The 22,931-nt window shown below is 51.1% G+C and overlaps 1 protein-coding gene and 1 long non-coding RNA gene across 8 annotated transcripts in view; one reads left to right on the plus strand and one right to left on the minus strand.

Moving 5' to 3' along the window:
• LOC138225270 (uncharacterized) overlaps positions 1–7,810 on the minus strand; it is a 53,312-nt gene extending 45,502 nt beyond the window's left edge. For 4 of the 7 annotated variants that reach the window (XR_011183814.1, XR_011183813.1, XR_011183808.1 and 1 more), the window contains exons 1-3: positions 7,340–7,810; positions 2,853–3,489; positions 2,172–2,461 (exon numbers count right to left, since the gene is read on the minus strand). This is a non-coding gene — a long non-coding RNA (uncharacterized lncRNA). The other 3 variants (XR_011183810.1, XR_011183809.1, XR_011183812.1) reach the window with 3 other exon arrangements.
• Positions 7,811–7,900: 90 nt separating this feature from the next.
• LOC138225269 (cortexin-3) lies at positions 7,901–17,256 on the plus strand. Its single transcript, XM_069184917.1, has 2 exons — positions 7,901–8,223; positions 13,623–17,256. Exon 2 carries the CDS (start codon positions 13,717–13,719, stop codon positions 13,951–13,953), a length of 237 nt encoding a protein of 78 aa, XP_069041018.1. The 5' UTR covers positions 7,901–8,223; positions 13,623–13,716; the 3' UTR covers positions 13,954–17,256.
• The last annotated feature ends 5,675 nt before the right edge of the window (positions 17,257–22,931 follow it).

The raw sequence follows: 22,931 nt of genomic DNA on the forward strand, positions 1-22,931 counted from the left end.
CACCAGACACCCCCCGCCCCTAACCTTATACAACCTTGCTTTGGGTTGTGAAACTTTTCCTTTTTTTTAATGATTTTTTTTACTGTAATCAAGTATTGTGCACACTAGGCAGGCCTCCTGACCTTTCACAGTCATGCTATCTTGTGTGAAACTAATTCTCTTTTTAGGATTTTTTGAACATGGCAACTTCCACCAAGATGGGTGGGGGGTGGGGGGGATGCTCTTCAATAGCTTTTTCATCTATTCACACAAACGGATGTAACCAAGACACTCGGAACCAACAGAATCAACCTGAACTCATAGAAAAACAAGAATGCCCCCTGAGACACCTGCACCCGCCTCCTGGACCAACAGCAGGATGGGACAAGAACCTGCACCGCACCACGTACCCCTCATCCAGACCAGCAGGACAGCCGGACCACAGACTGGTCCGGACCTTGTCACACCTCCGAGCTGCTATGTCACAAGATGCTGTTGTTTACCTTGTCTAGGCTACAGGCCTTTTGTAGTTTGAGGGTATGGAGTTAGTATACTTGCTCCAACTTTGTGTTTGGGAAATCACACTTGGTTGCAGCACTGTGGCTGTTGTGGTTAAAAAGCTATTGAATCATGAAGAAGACCCCCTATACCAGTGTATTACCTGTAGTGTTATCTTCAAAACATCATAAAAAAATAAGGAAAGGTTTCACAACCCAAAGCAAGGTTGAATAAGGTTTTACACACCAGACAGCCCCCCTAACACTTGGTTACAGCACTGTAGCTGCCCCAGTGTTACTATCCCAGTGTATTGCATGTCTACTGGTGCCATATTAAAAAAAAATAAAATAAAAAAGGTTTCACAAGCCAAAGCAAGGTTGGGAAAGGTCAGAAGACCTGCCTAGTATGTGAAACACTTAGTTGTAGCATTGTGGGTGCTGTGGTTTGAATGCTATTGGCTTGTGAACAGCATTTCCCTATCCTAGTGCATAGTGCCACATTAAATAAAAGCACGAGAAAAAGAGATTCAGAACGCAAAGCTGTGTACAGTCTTCTGTGTAAAAAAAAAATCGGTTTGAACATCATGGGAGCTGTTTTTAATAAGCTGATGAGTAAAGAATATTTGAATTTTCCTGCTCTCGGCAGTATTGTGAATATAGTTGACCCTTACCTGAATAAAAACAGGAAATAAAGAAAGGGTTTCAGAAATCAAACAAAGCTTTATTCCCATGCTCACAGTCTGGGTAACTGGAGACTGCGCTGTTCTGCTAACTATGATCATAGACGGGGTTTTCGCACGAAGCCATATGGAGCAGTATTTCAACAGCGGTCCCCCGGGTTCCAGTTAGTGCGTAATTACGCATCGATGAAAAAACCGGAGCTTTAAAAAAAAGATAATCAGCTCACTGATAAGTTTGATGTAGAGGCTGTGGAAACTGTCACAAGTCGTGGTCTTTAAAATGCATTTGGTTCGAAGGCGTTCTGTATTTCCATTGCGAGGATATGGACAAAAGAAAATTCGTGCGTGGTCAACAAAAATGTCCTAAAAACGACAAAGGGAAGGTTGAGAAAACATTCGCAATGTACTTTATACACAAAGCAAGTGTTGTCGCCACTCTGAGAGGTTTCGTGAAAGCGCTACAGGCGTGCCAAAATCGGTTCAGACTTCAAGCTAACTTTACCCCGGTCTAGTAAGCCTCAGAGCTGCTTTTCTTTTTTTATTTATGCTTAACAAAAGCACAAAAATTAATACAAACAAGAGTACATATAACAATTCAAGACAAAAATATCGTCAGGGGGTACATATTACTACATAAATTAGTTTTGAAAAAAAGATTAAACAAATTAAATAATGTCCGCACCGTTTTCATATTTTTGCATTTCGAAATGGCCTGCAAATACCCCCTTACTTCCAGTTTAAAATGCTCAAACACAGGGTACTTCCCAGACCACTGCGTTTTATGTATGCGATAACGTGCCAGTAAGAGCTGCTTCTCACTTCAGACCCGGTGGACGTTTTTTATAAAAAACTATATAACACAACACACTTGACCAGGTTTACAGTTCGAAAATACGCTTGAAGTTAAAAAAAAACTGCGGGTTTTTCAAAGAGTTTTTAAAAACAGTTTGAACTCGGCATGGCGACAAGGTTGAAAGTACAAAACGTTGTTGTTTTTTTTTTAAGTTTTCCTTACCTTTCGTGCTCCAAAGTCACAGCCGGCCCGTGAGCCCGGTCCGGTCCGGTAACGCCGCCTCGTCCTTGCGTTTCCGTTTGTCTGTTTTTTGACTTGCTGAATTTAATTTTGAAAACTTCAACACTTGTAGGAATCGTCGAGTGTAAAAAAAGGGGGGGGGGCAGATACGTCTAATTAACGTTAGGTGTCGTTAATTAAGATATAACTCCCCACCCCCCACCCCACGACTGTCGGTTTCCGTCGTCGTTGCCATGGTGACGAAGAGCTGGGTACCACGGGATATGTCCCCCCTGGCGCGGGAAGATCAAAGGGAGAGCGAGAGTCCAGCCGTCCACCGTGAACAACAACGACAACAACAACAACAACAATAACAATAATAATAATGTCGCCAAATGAGATCTGTCAGGCTCGGGAAACTGGGAGGATTTCAACAACACGTTCACCTCGCTGCCAATCACACACTCGGACAGCATGAAAACAACAAAAAAAATCCGTTACCGGATCATGCAGGCCCGTCGGACGGTGTGTCATCTCTTGATGCATTACTGCAGTAAAAATGATCAAACACGCAGGGACGGTGTCGTTTCTGGCGCTCCTGTTGTTATTCTCTGCGGGTCCGGATTGATTGCTCATTCAGTGCAGTGTGATTATTCTGAGAGGCACGGCCGGCGGTATACCTACTGTACCCCCGTGCTGTGGGGTCGCGTCCCTGTGGGCAGGGCTGTGGGGTGACGTCACGGCGGCTGTTCACAGAGGATTTCCGTAGGGAACCCCTAGGGACCCGGTCCAGGGTGCGAGTGTGCGTGACCCGCGATGGACAGGTGTCCGGTCCAGGGTGCGAGTCAGTGTGTCCCGCGACGGACAGGTTTCCAGTCCAGGGTGCGAGTCAGTGTGTCCCGCGACGGACAGGTTTCCAGTCCAGGGTGCGAGTCAGTGCGTCCTGCGAAGGACAGGTGTCCGGTCCAGGGTGCGTCTGAGCGTCTCCCGCGACGGACAGGTGTCCGGTCCAGGGTGCGAGTGAGCGTGTCCCGCGACGGACAGGTTTCCAGTCCAGGGTGCGAGTCAGTGCGTCCTGCGAAGGACAGGTGTCCGGTCCAGGGTGCGTCTGAGCGTGTCCCGCGACGGACAGGTGTCCTGTCCAGGGTGCGAGTGAGTGTGACCCGCGACGGACAGGTGTCCGGTACCGGGTTCGAGTCAGTGTGTCCTGTTCCTGAAACCTTTTTTTTTCTCCTCTCTCTGATAGGACCAGGGTCTCCAGGGGTAAATGAAGACGACCCCAGACCTGGAACAGCTCCTTCAGGGCGGGATGAAGAGGGCTCTGGTAAAAAAGAGAAAATGGCCAGATCTGGGATTTGCGATGGGCCGGTGAGTCTGAGCTTCAGTCGACTCGAGGGTAGCGTGTGCAGCCGCACCTGGGACCTGACAAGCCCCCTGCCAGGCCGGACACGCAGACAGCTCGCAGTGATCTTCCTGCACCTCTCCGCACCAACAGAGTTGTGCTGATAACCAGAATTTCTCTCTCTGCCCCAAATCTTGCAGTTTTCTAGATACAGCTCTCTGCACTCTACACTCCAAGCTCTTTACTCACAGGAGGGGCCCCACATCTCCCCCACTGTGCTCTACACACCAGCAGTAATGAGCCAAGTCACTGAAACTGTGAGCTTTGAAAGGTCACCTTGTCCCAGTTTTGAACTGCCTGAGGAGTTTGCTAGCAGCGTTGTGAGATTCATAGTGTATTCATGACCAAAGAAACCACTCATACACTCACACACACATGTGCGTGCACACACACTCATACACTCACTCAGACACATGTGCGTGCACACACACTCATACACTCACACACACATGTGCGTGCACACACACTCATACACTCACTCAGACACATGTGCGTGCACACACACTCACACACACACACTTGCGTGCACACACACTCACTCACTCACACACACTTGCGTGCACACACACTCATACACTCACACACACACATGTGCGTGCACACACACTCATACACTCACTCAGACACACGTGCGTGCACACACACTCACACACACGTGCGTGCACACACACTCACTCACACACACACATGTGTATGCACACACTCATACACTCACACACACACTTGCGTGCACACACACTCACGCACACACTCGCCCAGCGCCCCGTCCCTCTCCAGTTACTGACCCAGCTCCTGGTCTTGGGGTCCCCCGTCCAGCCCACCTCTTTCTTTAATTGAATCCTTAATCAAACTTAACGAGTTTCTTGACTGGAATCTTTTCAAGCTCCTTTTTCTTTGTCTGCTCAGGAGCCGCAGTTACTCCTGAAAGGTGGAAGAAGGACCCCAGTTCCTGTTGTTCGGTCCGATTTAAGGTTCGGTTCTGTCACTGGGGTGTCAGCCTGGAGCAGAACCCACCAAATGTGGGGATCCCCAGGCCCATGTGTTTGGTGACCCCTAAACAGTGTCACATTGCACACTGTTTTAATTAGACTGATCCTAAAACATTCTTGGAGTATCTTTGAAGCTCATCCAACGGCTTCAGGCTCCCAATTTCCTCTTCATGACTGAACAAGTCACGAGACAAAGAAATACAAAAGTTAAAAACTTTCCAAAAGGAAGGAAAAGCACAGAAAATGTTGGTAAAAGACCAAAACAAGAAAACAGTGCTTTCAAGTCCAAATACTGTCGTTCTCAAAAGATTACATTGAATGCCTTGTTCCACTCGGATGCCTCAAGATAGAGATTGTGCAGTAACCTTTTCTTCCGATTTTGGATAATTGTTCTCGGAAAGGAGCCTTGGGAGTGTGAGAGAGACATAGGTCCTTTGGGAAGTCGTTCAAGAAAAGAGATTATAATGTTAACAATGTAACATAAACTGTCCTGCCATAAGGCACAAGCCCGTGACTATAAGTAATCTCCAGAAAAGCGTGGGAGGGAAGAGGAAGAGCATTGGAATCCAAGAACAGCAGGCACTCCCTTACACAAAGAGTGCTGGGAGTGGGGAACAGGTTGCCCAGCCGGTCAAGCTGACACCCACAACCCTTGGTGCAAAGACTGCAAAGTAGTTACAGCACCCTAAAACTCACAACTGGCAGATCACTGAAGCTCAGAAACCAAAGTCCTCACTCTCTGAAATCCCAGGGTATTTCTCAAAAAGAGTAGGGGTGTCTCCTGGCCAGATATCCCCCCCCCGGCCTTTTTCAATCATGACCTCCTAATAACCCCCCTCTCTGAACTGGCTTCAACACTCTGCTCTCCTCCCCACTGAGAGCTGGTGTGTGGGGAGAGTACTGGTGCATCATCCAGGTGGGGCTGCACACTGGTGGTTGTGGAGGGGATCCCCATGACCTGTAAAGCACTTTGAGTGGAGTGTCCAGGAAAGTGCTATATAAGTGTAACGATTAAGGATTATTTTAGGATTATTATTTACCCTGCTTTATCATTTTCACTTGTGTCCTCCGGTTTTTGTTTCATTGTTGAGAGCGAACTAATCTGTTCGGTTCATTATCTGGCCAGTAACGGTTTATTTAGAATCCCTATGTTGAGTTCCCTCCTGATCTCCTCCGCACAAGACTGAAGAGAATCAGTTCCTTTTGTATACATGACCCTTATCTAAATACCATCGCTGTTTCTTTTTTCAGTGTGGTGACCAAAATAGGACACGACATTTTACTCCTCTGTGTTATCTTTAGAACTGAATTGCTTATTTTAACTTTAGAAGGAACGAGAAATCTAAGGCGCAGGGCACAGGCATTTTTCATCTAAACCTGGACAGTCTGCGTCAGGCGAATTTCCTCGGAGAACCCTGGCGAGTCTTAATTGCGGCGGCTGGTGCCGAGTGCACATTGGGAGCAGGTGATCCCATTTCCTTCCCCTCTGTTTCCTCTCGGGAACACCGGTCACTCTAGAGCAAGTTCCTCATTCCCCGGAGACTGCCTCAGGCATCGGGATGAGAGCAGAGGAATGTGCTGAGCACCCTTAAGTAACCCCCTCTCCCAGTTAGCCCCTGGGCAGTCAGACACTGCAGCTCAGCCTCAGTACAAACCATGAAGCCATTGTTGGGTTTCTGTCCCGTTACCTGGAAAAGCATGTGTGTGTCGGTGTGCACATAATGCATGTGTCTGTGTGTCTATGTGCACGTACTGCGTGTGTCTGTGTGTCCTCTGATGGACTGATGTCCTGTCCAGGGTCTGTGTGTCTGTGTGTCTGTGTGTCTGTGTGTCTGTGTGTCTGTGTGTCTGTGTGTCTGTGTGTCTGTGTGTCTGTGTGTCTGTGTGTCTGTGTGTCTGTGTGCACGTACTGCATGTGTCTGTGTGTCCTCTGATGGACTGATGTCCTGTCCAGGGTCTGTGTGTCTGTGTGCACGTATTGCATGTGTCTGTGTGTCTGTGTGTACATACTGCGTGTGTCTGTGTGCACGTACTGCTTGTGTCTGTGTGTCTGTGTGCACGTACTGCGTGTGTCTGTGTGCACGTACTGCTTGTGTCTGTGTGTCTATGTGCACGTACTGCTTGTGTCTGTGTGTCTGTGTGTCTGTGTGCACGTACTGCTTGTGTCTGTGTGTCTGTGCGTCTGTGTGCACGTACTGCTTGTGTCAGTTGTTCAAGTAGGGAGCTGCGTCAGCATGCGTAGGCTGCAAAGGAACCAGTAAAGGTTTATTCTAGGCTGAAAAGAGCCACACACCCGAAGAAGGCTCCACAGCCAAAACATTGTTTTTCTTCTCTTTTCAGCATGAACTAAACCTTTACTTGTTCCTTTACTGTATGTGTCTGTCTGTGTACTGTGCGGTGTGTGTAAATGTACTCCAGGTGTGTGTGTGTGTGCACATGGTATGTGCGTGCTTGTGTGTGGATGCCTATGTGAGTGCATGTGAAAATGTGAATACCTTTGTGTATGTGCGTGCCTGCACGTATGTCTGTTTGTGAGTGTGTGTGTATCCGTGTGGTTTACTTGAAAGAGTAATCAGAGCCTCTGGGTTCATAATATGTGAAAGAAGCCAAAGTATCGGCTTTCGACAACAAGGCTGGGTTATGTGTTCCAAACTCCCACCACTTTGTGTAAAGTAGCCTCCTGTCGTCGGGTTTGTATGCACTTCAACTGAGTTAACTCGGGTAACCGGGAGAGGTGAAAACGAGCTCTCCTCCTCTTCCTCCTTCCCCCCCTCAGCCACCTTGCTTTTCCTGTCTCAGAGGTGCGGCGCAGCCCGCCCTGAGTCACCCGCTTGAAACCCACGCACTGCCCCTCATCTCCAGACCTGGCGTCGCGCCGGGCAGGAACCGGGATTCCCGGCGCTCGTCAGCGGGGCTGGAGGTGTGGAGGAGGTGGGGGGGCTGGTGGACTCGACTCGCTGGGGTCTGGCGGGTGACGGAGCGGTATTTTCCTCGGGCACGGCGCCGGTCTCGGTCTCACTCCTCTGTTGCACGCTTGCTGAATTCAGTGGAGACTTTTCACAATTCCTGCAATGAGTGAGGGTGAGGCGTGGGAGTGGGTGGTGGGGGGGGGTTAACCTGATCTATAAGTTTGCTGATTAATTCCCCGTGCGTGAAGTCCTCGACTCTCCCCTGTGTAAACCTCCGGGGAGAAGCGAGTGCGGTAATACTAACGCAGAGGGGCAGTCGAGCGCTCCCGGGCCCCAAGTTTTGTCATCCGTAACACAACAAAACAACCCCCCCCCGCCCCCACCACCAACACCAGCAGCCCCCCAAAATAGGGGGAAAAAAACGGCAAATGAATCGCCTCGCAGGATCGCCATAGCAACTGGTTGCCATGGGCGACGAGACACCGCTAGCTCCTCTTCTTGTCGAGGGAAGGAAAAAAAAAACTATGGGTGGAGGGAGATAGGAGATTCGAGAGAGGAATTGGGAGGGATGGATGGATAAAGGGAGAGAGAGAGAGGGCTGAGAGAGAGAGAGAGAGAGGGAAATAAGCAGGGCTAGGGGGTATATAAAACGAAGAAAAAGTCCTGCAGCCGTCATCTCAACGGGGACGGGAAATCTCAGCCTGTTGATCGGGAGACAAGTGGCTACAGTACTCCTCCCGCAGAGCAACACGCAGGTAAGCGGCCGGTAGTGCGCGTAATCGGCAGACCCGGGACAGGAGGGCTCCGCTGTAAAACAACAGGAGCTTTTTGGGTTGTTTTTTTTGGGGGGGGGGCGGGGGACTGTGCAGGCGAAACTGACCGAAGGATGGGGGGCGCTTCTCTACGGCAGGCGCCCCAACGTCACCCCCGATGTGGGGCCGCGGGCAGGGCAGCCCCGAGCTCCTGGCATGCAGCAGGGTTGTATAACTGAATGCCCGGCGAGATCCTCGGCGTGCAAGTGCCTCTGTACCGAGTCCACCTGCCTGCTGCATTGTCGGTGTGCGCCAGACGCCAGACTCTCCTGCCTGCTCTGTGCGGGATGCGGACCCGCTGTAAAAAACGCGTTTTCAAAATTCGCTGAACATGAAGAATCAGGAATTTGACTTCCACCTGGCTTCTGATTTTCGGTTTTCCAGTCAACTCGTTGTCTAGCTGAGGTGTGTGCACATATGCTGTGTATATATAGTGCAGCTGTTTTTGTGTGTGTGAGAGAGAGAGTTCAAATCAATCCATTCACAGGTTCTGACAGCATAGATTCCACACCTGTTGTGTTATTTTCTTTGCAAAGTTGCGCAGAGGTGGTCCTGCCTGGTCGTTGTGGTCCTCCCGGGGCTTGTGGGTGGGCGAGGGGGCCAGCAGAACCCCAGTGTCTCTGCCGGTACTGGGGCGCGTTCTGGAAAGGGCTGGAGACGTGAAGCAGCTGCTCTTGCGCAAAGCGAAAGGTGTTTGTCTGCCCCAGCCCTCAGCTTTGTGTGTGTGTCCAGTCCGTCTGTCTGTCTCAGTGTCCGTCAGCGCCTGTCAGTCTGTCTGTGTTTGTGTCCCTAATTCTCCTGCTGTTTGTCATTTCCCTGTGTTTGTGTCTGTCTGACAGTCTGCCTGTGTTTGTTTGTGTGACAGCCCATCTGTCTTGACAGTCTGTCTGTGTTTGTGTCTGTCGATCTGTTTGTATTTGTGTCAGTCAGTCCCTCTGTTTGTCTGTCTGTGTGGCAGTCTGTCATTCTCCCTGTGTTTGTGTGACAGTCTGTCTATCTGACAGCCTGTCTGTGTTTATGTCTGTCGGTCAATCCGCCTGTGTGTCTGTCGGTCAGTCCACCTGTGTTTGTGTCTGTCTGTCGGTCAGTCCACCTGTGTTTGTGTCTGTCTGTCAGCCTGTCTGTGTTTGTGTCTGTCGGTCAGTCCACCTGTGTTTGTGTCTGTCGGTCAGCCTGTCTGTGTTTGTGTCTGTCGGTCAATCCGTCTGTGTTTGTGTCTGTCGGTCAATCCGCCTGTGTTTGTCTGTCGGTCAGTCCGCCTGTGTTTGTGTCTGTCTGTCGGTCACCCTGTCTGTGTTTGTGTCTGTGTTGGTCAGTATGCCTGTGTTTGTGTCTGTTGGTCAGTCCACCTGTGTTTGTGTCTGTCAGTCAGCCTGTCTGTGTTTGTGTCAGTCAGCCTGTCTGTGTTTGTGTCGGTCAGCCTGTCTGTGTTTATCTCGGTCCGTCTCTCTGCAATCAGCGATTCTCTCCCTGCCCAGATCTCTCCAGGGTTAAATTTCGAGATCAGTCCCCCTACACCCCGCCCCCCGTCACACACATCTCTATTTTTTTGTTCTGTAAAATCTCGTGATCCTTGAAACCTGACTTCATTAAGCCGTCGAGGATCAGCGCCTAGCGAAAAGGAAGGCTTCTGTGCGACCAGGCGTGTCTCCAGGCTCTCTTGTAGCGATTGCGAGAAGTCAGATGAGGGACTTCATTGGCAGAAATGTAAATATAACCTCAAAGTGCGCAGCTTTGAGAGGACGGGCCCCGCCTGCCATTGATGTGTGTGGTGTTCTCTTTCCAATGAAAAGACCTGCCTGTCCCCCAACAGCTTCCTTGCGTATTTTACGTTTTATTTTAACTAAATGCCGTATGTGTCCACAGCGGGTCAGTTGAGAACAGGTTCTCATTGGCGGCGTGGGCATTGGGAGCTCCTCTCCCCAGAACTCATCGGCAGTGTCCCACCCAGCATTCGAACCCCCAACCTTGCCGTCCGGAGCCTCTGGGGTCTTACCTGCGGGGGCGCACGCCCGGTGGCCGGGGGGGTGAAGGCGGTGGGCTACCCCACTAATGCCTTGCGCTCTTCCTAGAGGGGTGTCCAATCTGATCTCGGCTCGCTCCCTTCCGGCAGCGTGGCGGCTCCGGGATATTCCCAGCTCTTTCCTCCCTCCATCTTGTAGAGGGCTTCTTTTCTAATCAACACGTTTGATCCACCAGGAAGATCTTCTTCCCCAGGAGCTGCACTGAAATAGATTTTACAGGGACGTTGGGCTGACGTTCAAAGAAAGCCCACGGATGAGTTCGACGGACAGGCCGGCGCTACGGCAACGCCAGCTACTGTTGTACGCTCCTGTCCCGCCCTCGTCGCTCATTCCAAACTATGCCGATGCCCCACATATTGTTCACTGAAGGAACGGCGGCCATTAGACAGATGGAAAGGCTTATCGAGCATTTAGGGGTACAGCAGCTTGGCCTAACCCTCCTGGCCGGGGGACGAGGAGGCTGGGATCCCCCCTGCGGAAGAGGGGAATGACCCAGGGGGCCAGCTGCGCAGGTGGAGGCGGGGCGCAGAGGACGAGTGCGAGGGAGAGAAGGGGATCACGGACGGTATTTATAGCGCTCGAGTGAGGAAATGACATCATGGCCGTGGCGCCCCATCATGCAAATCATCCGGGTTGCAAAAGGGAAGCACGAGGCGGCCGGTTCTGTCGCCCAGCAGGGTTGAGGCCGCCTCCCTGTATGACTCTGCCAGGAGAGCCTCGCTTGCAGCGTCGTTTCTTTTGTGTGTGTGTGTGATCAACAGATGCACAGCAGGCTCAGGCTTCCAGGGCCTGGGCTGCTGCAACAGTTATGTAACGCGGCCGTCGCTGGGTGAGTGTGCGCTGCATGCTCGCCGCACAACTGCAGAAACCGCCGGTTATTCATTCCAGCGCCCACACAGGAGCCCAGACGAGCTGTGATTACTGTCACAGGTATCGGGGACATCAGGAGATCCCATGTCTGTTTCATCCTGAAGTGGCAGCATCCACACAGCGCAGGCTCCTCTGTGCGGCTGCACACGTCGCCCGCGGTGAGGCACAGAGATGGCGAGCGCCAGGCTTTTGAGGGGGCGGGGGCGGCCACGGGTTCGAATCCCTGCAGCTGACACCCCTGCTGTGTCTCTGATCAAGGGGGCTGCGCCTTGCTCCGACTGAGGCAGTCGGCCCCAGCCGTCACGTCTGTCAAAGACTTTAACCCCCCCCACTGCTGCGCACTGCTGCACGGTCCTCGTGCTGCATCGTCCTCGTGCTGCTTCTCTGCAAGAGTCTGAAAAAGACTCGAGTCTTGATGGGGATAAAGACCCAGGAATTGTGTGTCCAGCCCAACCAATTAGCGCAGTGATCAATTCAGTTAATTAATGAAGTTCTCCAGTGAGAGTGTCCAGGACACTCCTATAGCGCTCTCCAGGGTCACCACCAAACCAGAAGTCGTTCCTCTTCTTCTTTAAGATAATGAGGTAGAAATGTTTCAGGAACTATCATGCTGTTGCACTGTATTTATTTCATCCTTGCCTGGAACAAATGGTCCAGGCAAATAAATACCACGCAGTACCAGAACTGCTTGCTTAGCAAGGCCAGCTGGCTCCGTGCTCAAACTCCTGTAGGGCACATGGCTTTGAAGCACTAATTACAGTGCTGGTTGTCATTTTGTCATGTCCCCTTTGTTGTTTTTCCTCATTTGCTCCCTTTTCTTGGTCGTAAATCAGGAATTTCGGCAGACAATAACATTTTTTAGCATAGACAGACAGGGTCCATTTATAAAATAGAAATTTGAATTTTCTTACTGTTTGAACCGGCTGAGATATTTGTTGTTTTGAGCTCTTCAGTGCTTGGTAGTTTCAGAGTATATTTTATCATATTGTAACCCTAAAGTACACAGATAGGTTGTAATGTAACCCTACAGTCCAAAGATCACTGGTCCAGTCTGGGTCACACTGTAACCCTACAGTCCAGAGATCGCTGGTCCAGTCTGGGTCACACTGTAACCCTACAGTCCAGAGATCGCTGGTCCAGTCTGGGTCACACTGTAACCCTACAGTCCAGAGCTCGCTGGTCCAGTCTGGGCCGGGTCACACTGTAACCCTACAGTCCAGAGATCGCTGGTCCAGTCTGGGGTGGGACATACTGTACCCTAAAGCCAAGAGACTTTGGCACAACACAGGCAATCCTAATTTGCAGTCAAGAACAAGCAAGAAGCTGTCAAAGCATTTTAAAACCATACATCTCTAAGGCAGACCTGTACTGGTATTTATTTCTATCGGTGTCAAAACCAGTGATGCAGTCAGCTACTTCCCAGTTCCTCATGAATCCATGAGTGCTAGGATGTATACTACTGGCCCAAGTAATCTTGTTTTAATTCATGGAAGAATGGATATGAGTGCCGTCAGAACTATACAGTGGAGCCTGGTTTCCCCTGTCCAATTTGAATTTCGCCTCTTCTAAAGTTCTTTAATTAAACCCTTAAATGGAGCTAATAATCTTCTCAGTCTGCTCTTTTTTTGTTTCCAGCTCTTCAGTGCTTGGAGACGCCTGCCTACCCTCAATTAAAAAAAAAAAAGTTTAATGAAGTTAATTATCAGCTCAATTAAAAGCCAGATTAAGTGATGGAGAGATCATGTGGACCAAGGCAAGTGGGATGATTGTTGGCATGGACACAGCGCCAAGCATTTGAGGGGCTTAGAAATGGGGGCAAGGAGAGAGCAGCTGTCTGGAGACTACAAGCCAGCCGATCGTCTTTTGGGACTGAAGGCTGGGAAGAGGGGGATGGGCTTGAGCAAGAGGTATTGGATCTGGGATAGAATGCAAGGCGCTCATTTTGGAGTTTGCGAGGCGTCTCCGCTCCCTGTCACCCAGCGGGACAGGGACACTGGTTCACGAAGGTGGGGGCGCCCTCTCCGCAGCCAGACGCACGGAGCAGTCAGGAGCCGAGACACCGAGACCACAATCGTTATTTGTTGTCTAGTGTCTCCGAGCTGCTGTGTGGTTATAGATGGGGCCACATACGACTCAGAAGTGATTAATGCTGCACTGGAGACAAGCAGGACTGAAACTTGAATGAGCAACAGGAAGCAGCTCGGAGAATAATTCCCAGAGGCCCCAGTCAACACGTATAGAGTGAGGGCTTACAGACTGAATTGGGAAACTAGGGGCAGAATCGTGCTTTTAATTTTCTTGAAATGGTGCAGTAAGGTTGTCCCGTTTTCACCTTGGGATTAAAATTGTTTCTGTTTCTTTTGGCTCACCATGGTTTCGCTCTGATCCGCTGTGGAGCAGACAGTTTAAAGTGTAGTAATATTGTTTCATCTGTTGCTTTTCCCACAGGAGCCTCCGGCAACGCAGTTCCTAGCCACTCCCAAGATGGCCGCCTAAGACACGCACCTTCCCCCCAGGGTGGGTGGTAACTGCCACTCCCAAGATGGCGGAGGAGCTCCTGAGCAGCACCCTGTCTGCCTCGGGCGCGGCCCTCCCCGTCCCTTCCTCTCTGACCCTGGAGCAGAAGGCTGCCTTTGTCTTCGTCTTCCTCCTCTTCATCTTTCTCGGCCTCCTGATTGTACGCTGCTTCCGGATCCTGCTGGACCCCTATCGCAGTATGCCCTCATCCACCTGGACAGACTACATGGAGAAGGACACTTTCGATTACCGCATTGCCTGAGAGACAGAGGAGAGCGAGCCTTGCAGCCCCTCTGCCTGATCCGAAAGGAAATCCCGGTCTCCCAGAGGAGCGCCGGGATTGGTAGCAGAGGAGGACAAGAGAGAGGGAGGAATACAGGAATGACACAATGGCCCAAGAACTCCAAGAACCAAGCAAACGGGCCACTGTGGTTTCAATGTGCTACTGGGCAAACAAAATGTCGCCGCCCTGGTGGCTGCAGGAGACGTGCATATTAGCTGCCCTCGTGTAGGAAAATGTCAGCTTTAGTTTCAACGATTCGTGACCTGCTGGTCACATGACGTTATTGAGGTAAATTGTGTACATGTCACATGTCAGTCGCCTTGTGCAAAAGAAACTAAAATCAAATGTCTCTTTGGTCTTTAAAGTTTGGAGCATTCTGGTGAGAGCAAGGAGGGATGATCGTGAGAGAGGATGCTGCCCTAATCTGCGCTCTATGGGGTAGGATCCTTGTGGGAAGCAGAGGAAAACTGCAAAACTGCAGGAAGAGAATCCATGTTGAAAATCCCAGCTTTGCAGATCACGCAACTCAGTGCGGGGCTGCATCACAGTACGAACGCTGGAAGGGTCTTGTAATATGATTCGTTAGGGAAGTGGTCAACACTGGAAGCACAAGGACACCGACAGTGATTGTGATGCCCCTCTCTGTCGAAGCCGAGTCAGTCATTCCTCCCCGGACATATTGCACCTGGAGATCTTGGGCTGTTCAGTATTTCACTTGTCTTGTGGTGCAATTTATGGCATCCAGTTTTAAAAGGTTCATTAGACTCCTCTAAGATTGTAACGATGCTCCAGGCAATCATAAAACTACAACAGTGAACGTGTCCTGAGATGTATTTGTACAAGAAGGGGGCGATAAAAACGTCCCCCCGCCAGGAGGCCAAGTAAATTCGGTTGGGTGATCCCTTGCAGGGATGAGGGTCTTAAAATACAGGTATAAAATACAGGGATCGGAGGACTCTGTGTATTAAGAGTTTCAATGTTTACATGTTTTTAAATCTTTATTCTCCGACCTCCTCACGGTGGCGAGAGTGGGCTCATCCCTGCAGGTATCCCGATTCCAGCCTTGGCCCCCTTCGATTGCAGAAGCGTGGGCAGCGAGGCAGGAAGCAGGGGCCTCTGGGAGGGAGACCGCGGAGGAGCTGCACACCAACGATTTCTCGTATACCTCTGTCGAGTTTGTGCAGGCGGGGCGGGGGGTTGGGCCGCCAGTATAAAGAGATTTGACAAGGTGGGAGCCGAAGAGCAGCGGGCGGGAAACGTGAGAAGGAAACAGTTTTGCCCAGCTTGAGAGGTAAATGGGGATTTCCTGGCATTGCCGGAATATGGAATCTGTTTTGCTGTCTGGCTCTAATCAAGTAACAAAACGGCTTCTCATCTGAACGGGACTTGTGGCCTTAACTGATGGGTAATTTGCGAGGGGAGAGGGTCAAACTCAGCCCAGGGTCAAACTTCGATTCAGGCGGAGAAGAAGGCACCATTCGGAGAGTGAGCTTTTTGGGGGTTACTCACCTGGCTCCAGTCGGGGGCTGCTGGAATCCCCCCCTATCCTCCCTTTAAAGAGGGAAGAGCCAGAGAGCTGAGGCAGCGGGGGGCGGAAGGAGGGAGGGCCGCGATCATGTAATCGTGCTGCAGGGGGTGGAGACGGGGGTGCGCTCTCCTCCCAGGTCGTTGTTAAAATGGTCATACCGCGCGCGACGGCTGCCCGACCAGCCGCTTTGGTCTGCTCTTGGGCTCCCCCTGCAGGTCTGCTCGTGGGGGGGGGTGCAGTGACGAGTCAGGTTGAGCGCCGCACGGCGGCGGATCAGAACGCAGGTGGCACAAGAGGAGCTAAAACCCCCTCCAGGGGGCGGCTTTCTCACCCGGCTTCCTGCAGCAGCCCCAGCGGGACCAAGCCGCGGAGGCGGTTTTATTCCCTTCTCAATCCGGCGGCTGCCCCCCTCCCTCGGCCTCGTTTGCTCAGCCCGGCTTGTTAGCTCAACCTGGCTCGTGAGCTCTTATGCCTTACAAAAGTAGCTTGTTTACAGGTTAGCAGGCGGAGAAACAGCAGTATTATGACAGGGGACACCACAAGTCGGGTCACTGGGATTTCTATTGCGACGTCTGTCTGAGGAACCTCATCCTCCACCTCCGCGGGGAGCTAAAGATGTGCATTAACTAGGGCTGCCAGTCGGAGACATTTTTTTTATTTTTCTCTACTTGGATGACTTAAAATTGCATTTCTAATGCAGTTGCACTTTTCATATTTGATTCGCAGTCAGTCGCCTGGAGCAAACAGGCCAGGCAAATATACAGCACCAGCACTGCTTGGCTCCGTCGTGCTGAATAACCCCACTGGGCAATCAGACAGCACTGAGCCCCTTTCTGCTCCGGACTCAAACTCAACTAAACTCGGACTAAATCTCAGTTCCGGTTTTCTTTTTCTACTCCTACTTTTCTTCTGAATGCAAATACGCGTTTCATCCTCTCAAATCTCCCTTTGTTATTTTTCCTTAATTCCTCCGTTTCCTAAGCATGCAGTCTGCAGACAATAACGTTTAGTGTTTTTTATTAGAAACAAAACAGCCACCAAGCAAGAAGAGCAAAAGGAGCCACAAAAATAGATTTGTCCTTCCTTGTTGTTTAAACCAGGTTCCAGTTTGGGCATATTGTAGCCCTACAGTCCAGAGATCGCTGGTCCAGTCTGGGCCGGGTCACACTGTAACCCTACAGTCCAGAGAGCGCTGGTCTGGTCTGGGCTGTACTGTAACCCTACAGTCCAGAGATCCCTGGTCCGGTCTGGGCCGGGTCACACTGTAAGCCTACAGTCCAGAGGTCACTGGTCCAGTCTGGGTCACACTGTAACCCTACAGTCCAGAGATTGCTGGTCCAGTCTGGGCCGGGTCACACTGTAACCCTACAGTCCAGAGATCGCTGGTCCAGTCTGGGCCGGGTCACACTGTAACCCTACAGTCCAGAGATCGCTGGTCCAGTCTGGGCCGGGTCATACTGTAACCCTACCTAACCCTGCTGGCAGCCCTAGCATCCATCACAATTGTGCGCACTCTGTGTGCTTTAACTGAATGTGAACAAGGGTCTTTACTGCAGGTGTTACCAGAGTGCAGCAGAAAGCTGACCCTGTGTTCACAAGCTGTGTCTCGGTGTTCGTAGCTCATTGTCAGCTCCTCGAGTCTGATTTATTCTGCTGTTTACTTCTATGGTCCAGCCTATTTTCAATCTGTAATATTTTTCCAAGTGTTTTGCATTTTGTTTCTTTGGTTTTATAATTAAAAGAGATATATTGAGCATTAAGTTTGCATTTCTTCTTTTTCCTGAACGTTTAAACCAGTCCCTGATATTAAATGAATTCTGGGTAACTACCTACCTTTTCCCGTTAATTAATTTTGGATTTTGATTATCCTCATCTCTAAGGATGCCCTTTCACGGTTCCCCACTGTTCCTGGTTTAAGACCAGGAACTGTCCAGACCTCACAGCTCCAGGCTCCGGGTTCTGCTTTGGTTTGAGGTGTCTGTTTGTGAGGAGTTTGCACGTTCTCCTCCTGGCCGTGTGGATTGTCTCCGGGTGCTCCAGTATCATCCCTCCTCTCCCAGACATGCAGCATTCCAGTGGACTGGATTGGCCACTCCACACGGAGGAGGACGAATTTGCTGGCCTAACGTTCGAATTCTGTCTCTCTCTCTGCCGAGCCCCCCAGGAAGAAATCCCGTGCGTGCCGGAGAGGAACAATGCCTTTGGAAAAGCCGAGCAGGCTAGCCCAGGCTTACGGAAGGAGCATTAGCTGACAAGCTGTGAGCTGTCTGGTACAGTAGGAATGCTTTTTTTTATTTACATTTTCATTTGGAGGAGACCGTTATTTCACAGCTTGGCTCAGGCCCTCGCCGAAAGAATTTATTTTCGCTCTTCCGCAGACAGCATGCTGCCGAGGCAGATAGGGGCTACCGTATCTGGCTTGCCGAGGCAGAGTTGCAATCCATCTGGTGAACATGGCGAAGAAGGCGATGGGCACAGGGAAGCAGATAGTCTGCTGGCACCCTGGCATGGCCTCAGCTCGTGCTGGCTCTGCGGTGCCTACAGTTTTGATCACAGGGCATTAATTAAGAGGAAAGCCTGTGATGACAGACCAGTATCTGCCAGTATTTGCTTCGTGGCACGCGGACTGGCTGACACGTGGGCAATGTCTGATCAAAACCTGGTTAAGAGAGCGCAGGGACGGCTGGGACTCCGGACACCTGCGTTCGCTCGGCTGCCGCGGGTCTGGCGCCCCGGGGTGGGGGGTGAGGGGGTTCCCTCAGTGACGCATTGTTAGCAACAGCAGTCAGGCAGGAGGAACTGTCTCCCCCGCACAAGCGAAAAATATTTCAAGCCAAGGTTCAGAAATGCTAATCGCGCCCCCTATGCTGCGCCATCAAAAACGCCTTTTTTTTTTTAAAAGCCAAATGCATTAAACACGCGCTCCTGCCACGAGCGCCAGGCAGTGTCTGAGCACAGCCTGCATGACTGACAGTCGCCCCACCTCTATTTTTAACATTACAGCTTGTTGCCATGGATACACCCCCAAATAGATCCTGGGAACGCTGCGTGTCACCTGCACCCACTGCGCTGGAGCCAAGAAACCGGGTGGGAGAGAGAGAGAGGGGGGGGGAGGGAGGACAGAGACAGAGGAGGAGAGAGGTGATAAAGAGAAAACAGTTTCTGCTTCCAGCTCTCAGGAGTTAGTTTTGTTGCACTGCTGGGACGGATATCGCCGAGAGAAAGGGGTGGTCCAGCCCCAGTCATGGGGGGGGTCTGCAGCTATCCTAGGTCTCTCAAAAGCAGCAGCACCTGAAGCTCCAATAAAGCCAATTAAGCCACGAACGAGCCGACTGAGGTCAGGAAGAGCTGAGCTGGACCGAAGGCCTGCAAACGCAGCAGCCCTGGTCTCAGCAGGAATGAGGGGCGCTGATGGGGAAATGATGGGGAAAATTGCTACCGCCACCCTTGTGGCGGTGGTGTGTGCTTACGGGGTCCCAGAAAGCAGTGCGCTGCCTGGCGAATCGGCCTCGTGCATCCCGCAGGGCCAGACGCGGCCGCTCACACAGGAGGTTGGCGCCGCTCTGCTTCAAAACGGAGGCCGTTTCAACAGGACTGGTAAAAAAAACAACAAACACGCAGTTCCACACGCACATGGCCCTCCCGTCAGTGACGGCGGGATCTCGCTCCCTGAGGGACTTCACCTCCTCCCGCGCTCCGAGCGGAGTGTTGCCGCCTGAAACGGCACCGATCCTCCTCCCGGTCAGCTCAGTGGGTTAGAGCACGGTGCTGGTCACGCCAAGATTGCAGGTTCGATCCCCTGCTCCTCTCTCCCCAGGGAGGAGATTTAAGAACGCGAGAGAGAGAGGAAGATCATTCAGACTCCCACACGCTGGCTGGGCCTGGCGGTGGGGGCGAGAGAAAGAAAGAGCTCGGAAAGGAGGAAAGAAGAGTGATAACCCCTACTTCCCTGGCCCTCCTGGCCCCCTCACACAAACACAAGGGGCATCGCTCTCACGGGTCTGGTTATGTGCTGCTGCCAGGCCCCGCCCTGCCCAGCGCCCCGGCTCGGCTCCGTCTCGTTGCCAGACCGAGGGGGGCACCTCCCGGCACGGAGCGCCCTGAAGAGTAAGAGAGCTGGCACAGTCACGGCCCTGCTGCGGGGAATCGGGCGCCGCAGACGTATTTCTCCCCTTTCTTGCAGGGGAGATCGGCAGGGGAAATCGGCCCCTTCCATGCTCAGGCACTGCAGGCCTCCCGCCTCGATGGGGATCCAGATGAGCTGAGTCAGTCCCTGGAGAGGCAAGAGGAAACCGCCGCCGCTGGAAGAAAACCCATGCAAACGAGGGGGGACACATGCAGACTCCACACGGACGGGCACACCAACCCAGGATCGAACCCAGGAGCCACCACACCACCCACACAGAAAGAATCACCAAGTCTTCCGCGGCAACGAGAGCAGGCGTCTGGAGAGCTGCGGAGGTGTGGATGAGCAGTGCTGCACTTTAATTATCACTTTCCCTTCCCCAGGCCACAGCTCTGAGCGCGGCGGCGGCGCGCACACAAACGAGCCGGCAGGGAGGCAGGAGGGACAGGCGGGGGTGGGGGGGGGGAGAGAGAGGGGCCGAGAGCCGCAAAACTAAAAGAAGCGTCTCCCTTTCATCCATCTTTATCACCTGTTGTCAGCTGGGTAAAAAACGGGCTTCGCTCTTGTTTAAGAGTGGGCTGACAGCTCCATCTCCACTCCTGCGTTCAGCACCCTGGAGAGCGCCGCCCGAGACGGGGATAGATGGTGAATCAGACGCAGATCAATACGCATCATCAGGTATGGAGAGCGGGGGTGGCGCGATGGCAGCTGTGGTGGGCAGGGGACAGGGGAGAAGTGAGAACCCTAATTAGACGATTCCTCTCTCCCTGTCTCTCTCAAAGCCTTTCGCTTAGAAAATGTTGGCTGGGTTTATTTTTGTGTTTCAGTACAAGAAGAAACATCACACCGACGTCCGCCCACCCCCCTCCACCTCGCTTCTTAGCCCGCTGAACCGATGGCAGGAGCACCGGAGTATGAGTGCGATTTATTGCCAGACACGTGACCGGCTTACTCCGCTGTCGGTACGTTCCCGAAATAAAAAACTTCAGCAACCTTTCCTTTTCTGAAGTGTAGAGGGTCATTAAAACGCATCACTTAATACACAATTTACCCAACAAATATGATCAAGCTGCTGCGCCGGGGGGTCTGGGCAGATTTATGTCTGTTATGTCTGTTTGGCAGATAAGATCCTTAGAAAACAGGGATTTCCAGATATGCTGCAAGTGTTCGTCACATCATGCTATTCCAAGCGGGAAGAAGTTAGCAGGGAAAGGATGGATTTCACATTCCCAAGAAGATAAAGAATGAGCACACCTCCAGGAAATACCTAACCATGTTTTGGTGTGTACAAACATTGGCACTGCTGAACACTGTGTTAGGCTTCTGCAAGCAAGCAGCCGTTTGGCTGGAACATGGCTTTCACATGTATCATGTATCACATGTAAGATTCTCTATATTCATGTAGTGCCTCTCATCCCAAAGGCTTCCAAAGCTCACAGAGAGGAGCAGACCCACTGCATCCACCCCTGGGTGAAAGAGAAGCCATTCTGCACCAGCGAAAGGGGAGGAGGAATGAGAACTTACTTTGCCAGGGAATTAAAGGGGAATTTCAGAGAGGTCAGACTGAGCCGCCCAGAGTGGAGTTGAGCCAGGATTGTGGGGTTACAGCCCCACTCTTTCAAACAATCAGGCTACAGCACTCCCCCTCGCAGTGGAGAATGGTGGAGGTTGCTCGGTTCAGTACGAGACACCGGCATACCTTTTGGTAGAAATCCAGCTCGCCTACGTCCATCCAGTACTGTAGCTCAGCATGGTTATTAAGACTGCAGCCGAACCGCTTAAAACATGCATTGGAATCATGTGTCAAAACAACACCTTCGTGGACAAGGGGGAAAAGATGAAAGGCAAAAGAAAAACAAACATCAATTGTACATTTCGTTAAAGTTTTTTTTTTTAAACCGCAGTGTCACATAACACTGTAGGAAGAAATCTAAACGGATCATAAAAAGAGTACATAGGGAATTAAGACTTTAAGTCCTTCACTATGGATTATCTAACAGCAGTCCGCACCGACATTCAAAATATTGCTCACACATGCTTTTAAGCAGCAGCAAGCCTTATGTAAGAGCAGCACATCTGCCAGTTCTCTAAAAGGCTGCTTAACAAAAGTCCACTGATGTGAATATTCTGTATTATTCAAGTCCCTAAGGGGGGGGGGGGGGCAGGGAGGTGTCCTCTTTTGCCTTTTCAAGACAAGCTTCCACGAAATAATCTCAAAATATGATGGAAGAACAAATCCGTAAAATCTTTCCTGTTCCGATTTATTTTTCCTTAAACCAGCTGAGTCCAGAGGCAACAGTGACCCCCTGCAGCTACTTCACTTTAACACTGGAGACATTACGAATGGGAGCCTGGAAGTGATGGTGCTTCTGAAACAGTAGCCCTCGCCTCCTGAAGCCCTGCTGCCTCGCAGCTACAGCCACACAGCGCAGACATACTCTGCTGTTGCTCCCGATTTTCCACGGCATGGAAGATCATAGGGATCTGCGCCCCTGTAGCCGCTGTAATCGTAGGCCTCTGCACACGGATTTACATCTTGTGCTGCAATTCCGGGGCAAGACGCTCCCCAGCTAAACTCTCCTGTACTGTGCCCTCTCCCAAGAAAACCGAGCTGCAGGACAAACCTGGTGGCAAAATGAGGCTCTGCTTGAAGAAAATGCTTTCCAGGCTCCCTTGGGGCTGGTTCTGTTACGAACCATTTTGGGGCTTTGCTGCAAAATGGAACAAGTGTTTAACAGCAAGCAATGGCACACCAGACTGCTGTTAGCGCCTCAAAGGGGAAGTAAAATATTTCTGGACAGCAGTTGGAAGGACCAGGAGCTACGCGCGGAACAGGGGGTGTAAACTATCACTCTCAGAGGATGGCGATGTCCTCTGGGTTTTGCTCCATCCAGGCTTCCAGCTAATTAGTCTAATTGCCTGATTTCCTGGACTGAAATGTAATACTTCCCTCCAGGCTGGAAAAAAAAAAAAAGATGTGTTTTGCAGACACTGTATCCAGACTCAACACCCCTGACAGTTTTAATGCTATCAGGTGCTAGAAAAACAATGACACTTGCAGAAATCTAAAAATACAAGCCCAATTAAGGAAAAAAAGATTTGATTATTTAAGTGCTTTGAGGTAAGGGTAGTGGGCACTGTGGTCCTGCAGGAACGGGTTTTGACACCTCTATATAACATTACTTTATTAACCCTTTACAATTTCTTGCATTAGGAATTATCTTTTCGCATACCCCAGCTTACTCTCCATGAGACACAGACAGGGAGAGAAGCTGGGGGTCAGAGCGCAGGGTCAGCCATTGT

Source organism: Lepisosteus oculatus, chromosome 27, assembly GCF_040954835.1.
Source record: "Lepisosteus oculatus isolate fLepOcu1 chromosome 27, fLepOcu1.hap2, whole genome shotgun sequence".
NCBI classification, from domain to species: Eukaryota; Metazoa; Chordata; class Actinopteri; order Semionotiformes; family Lepisosteidae; genus Lepisosteus; species Lepisosteus oculatus.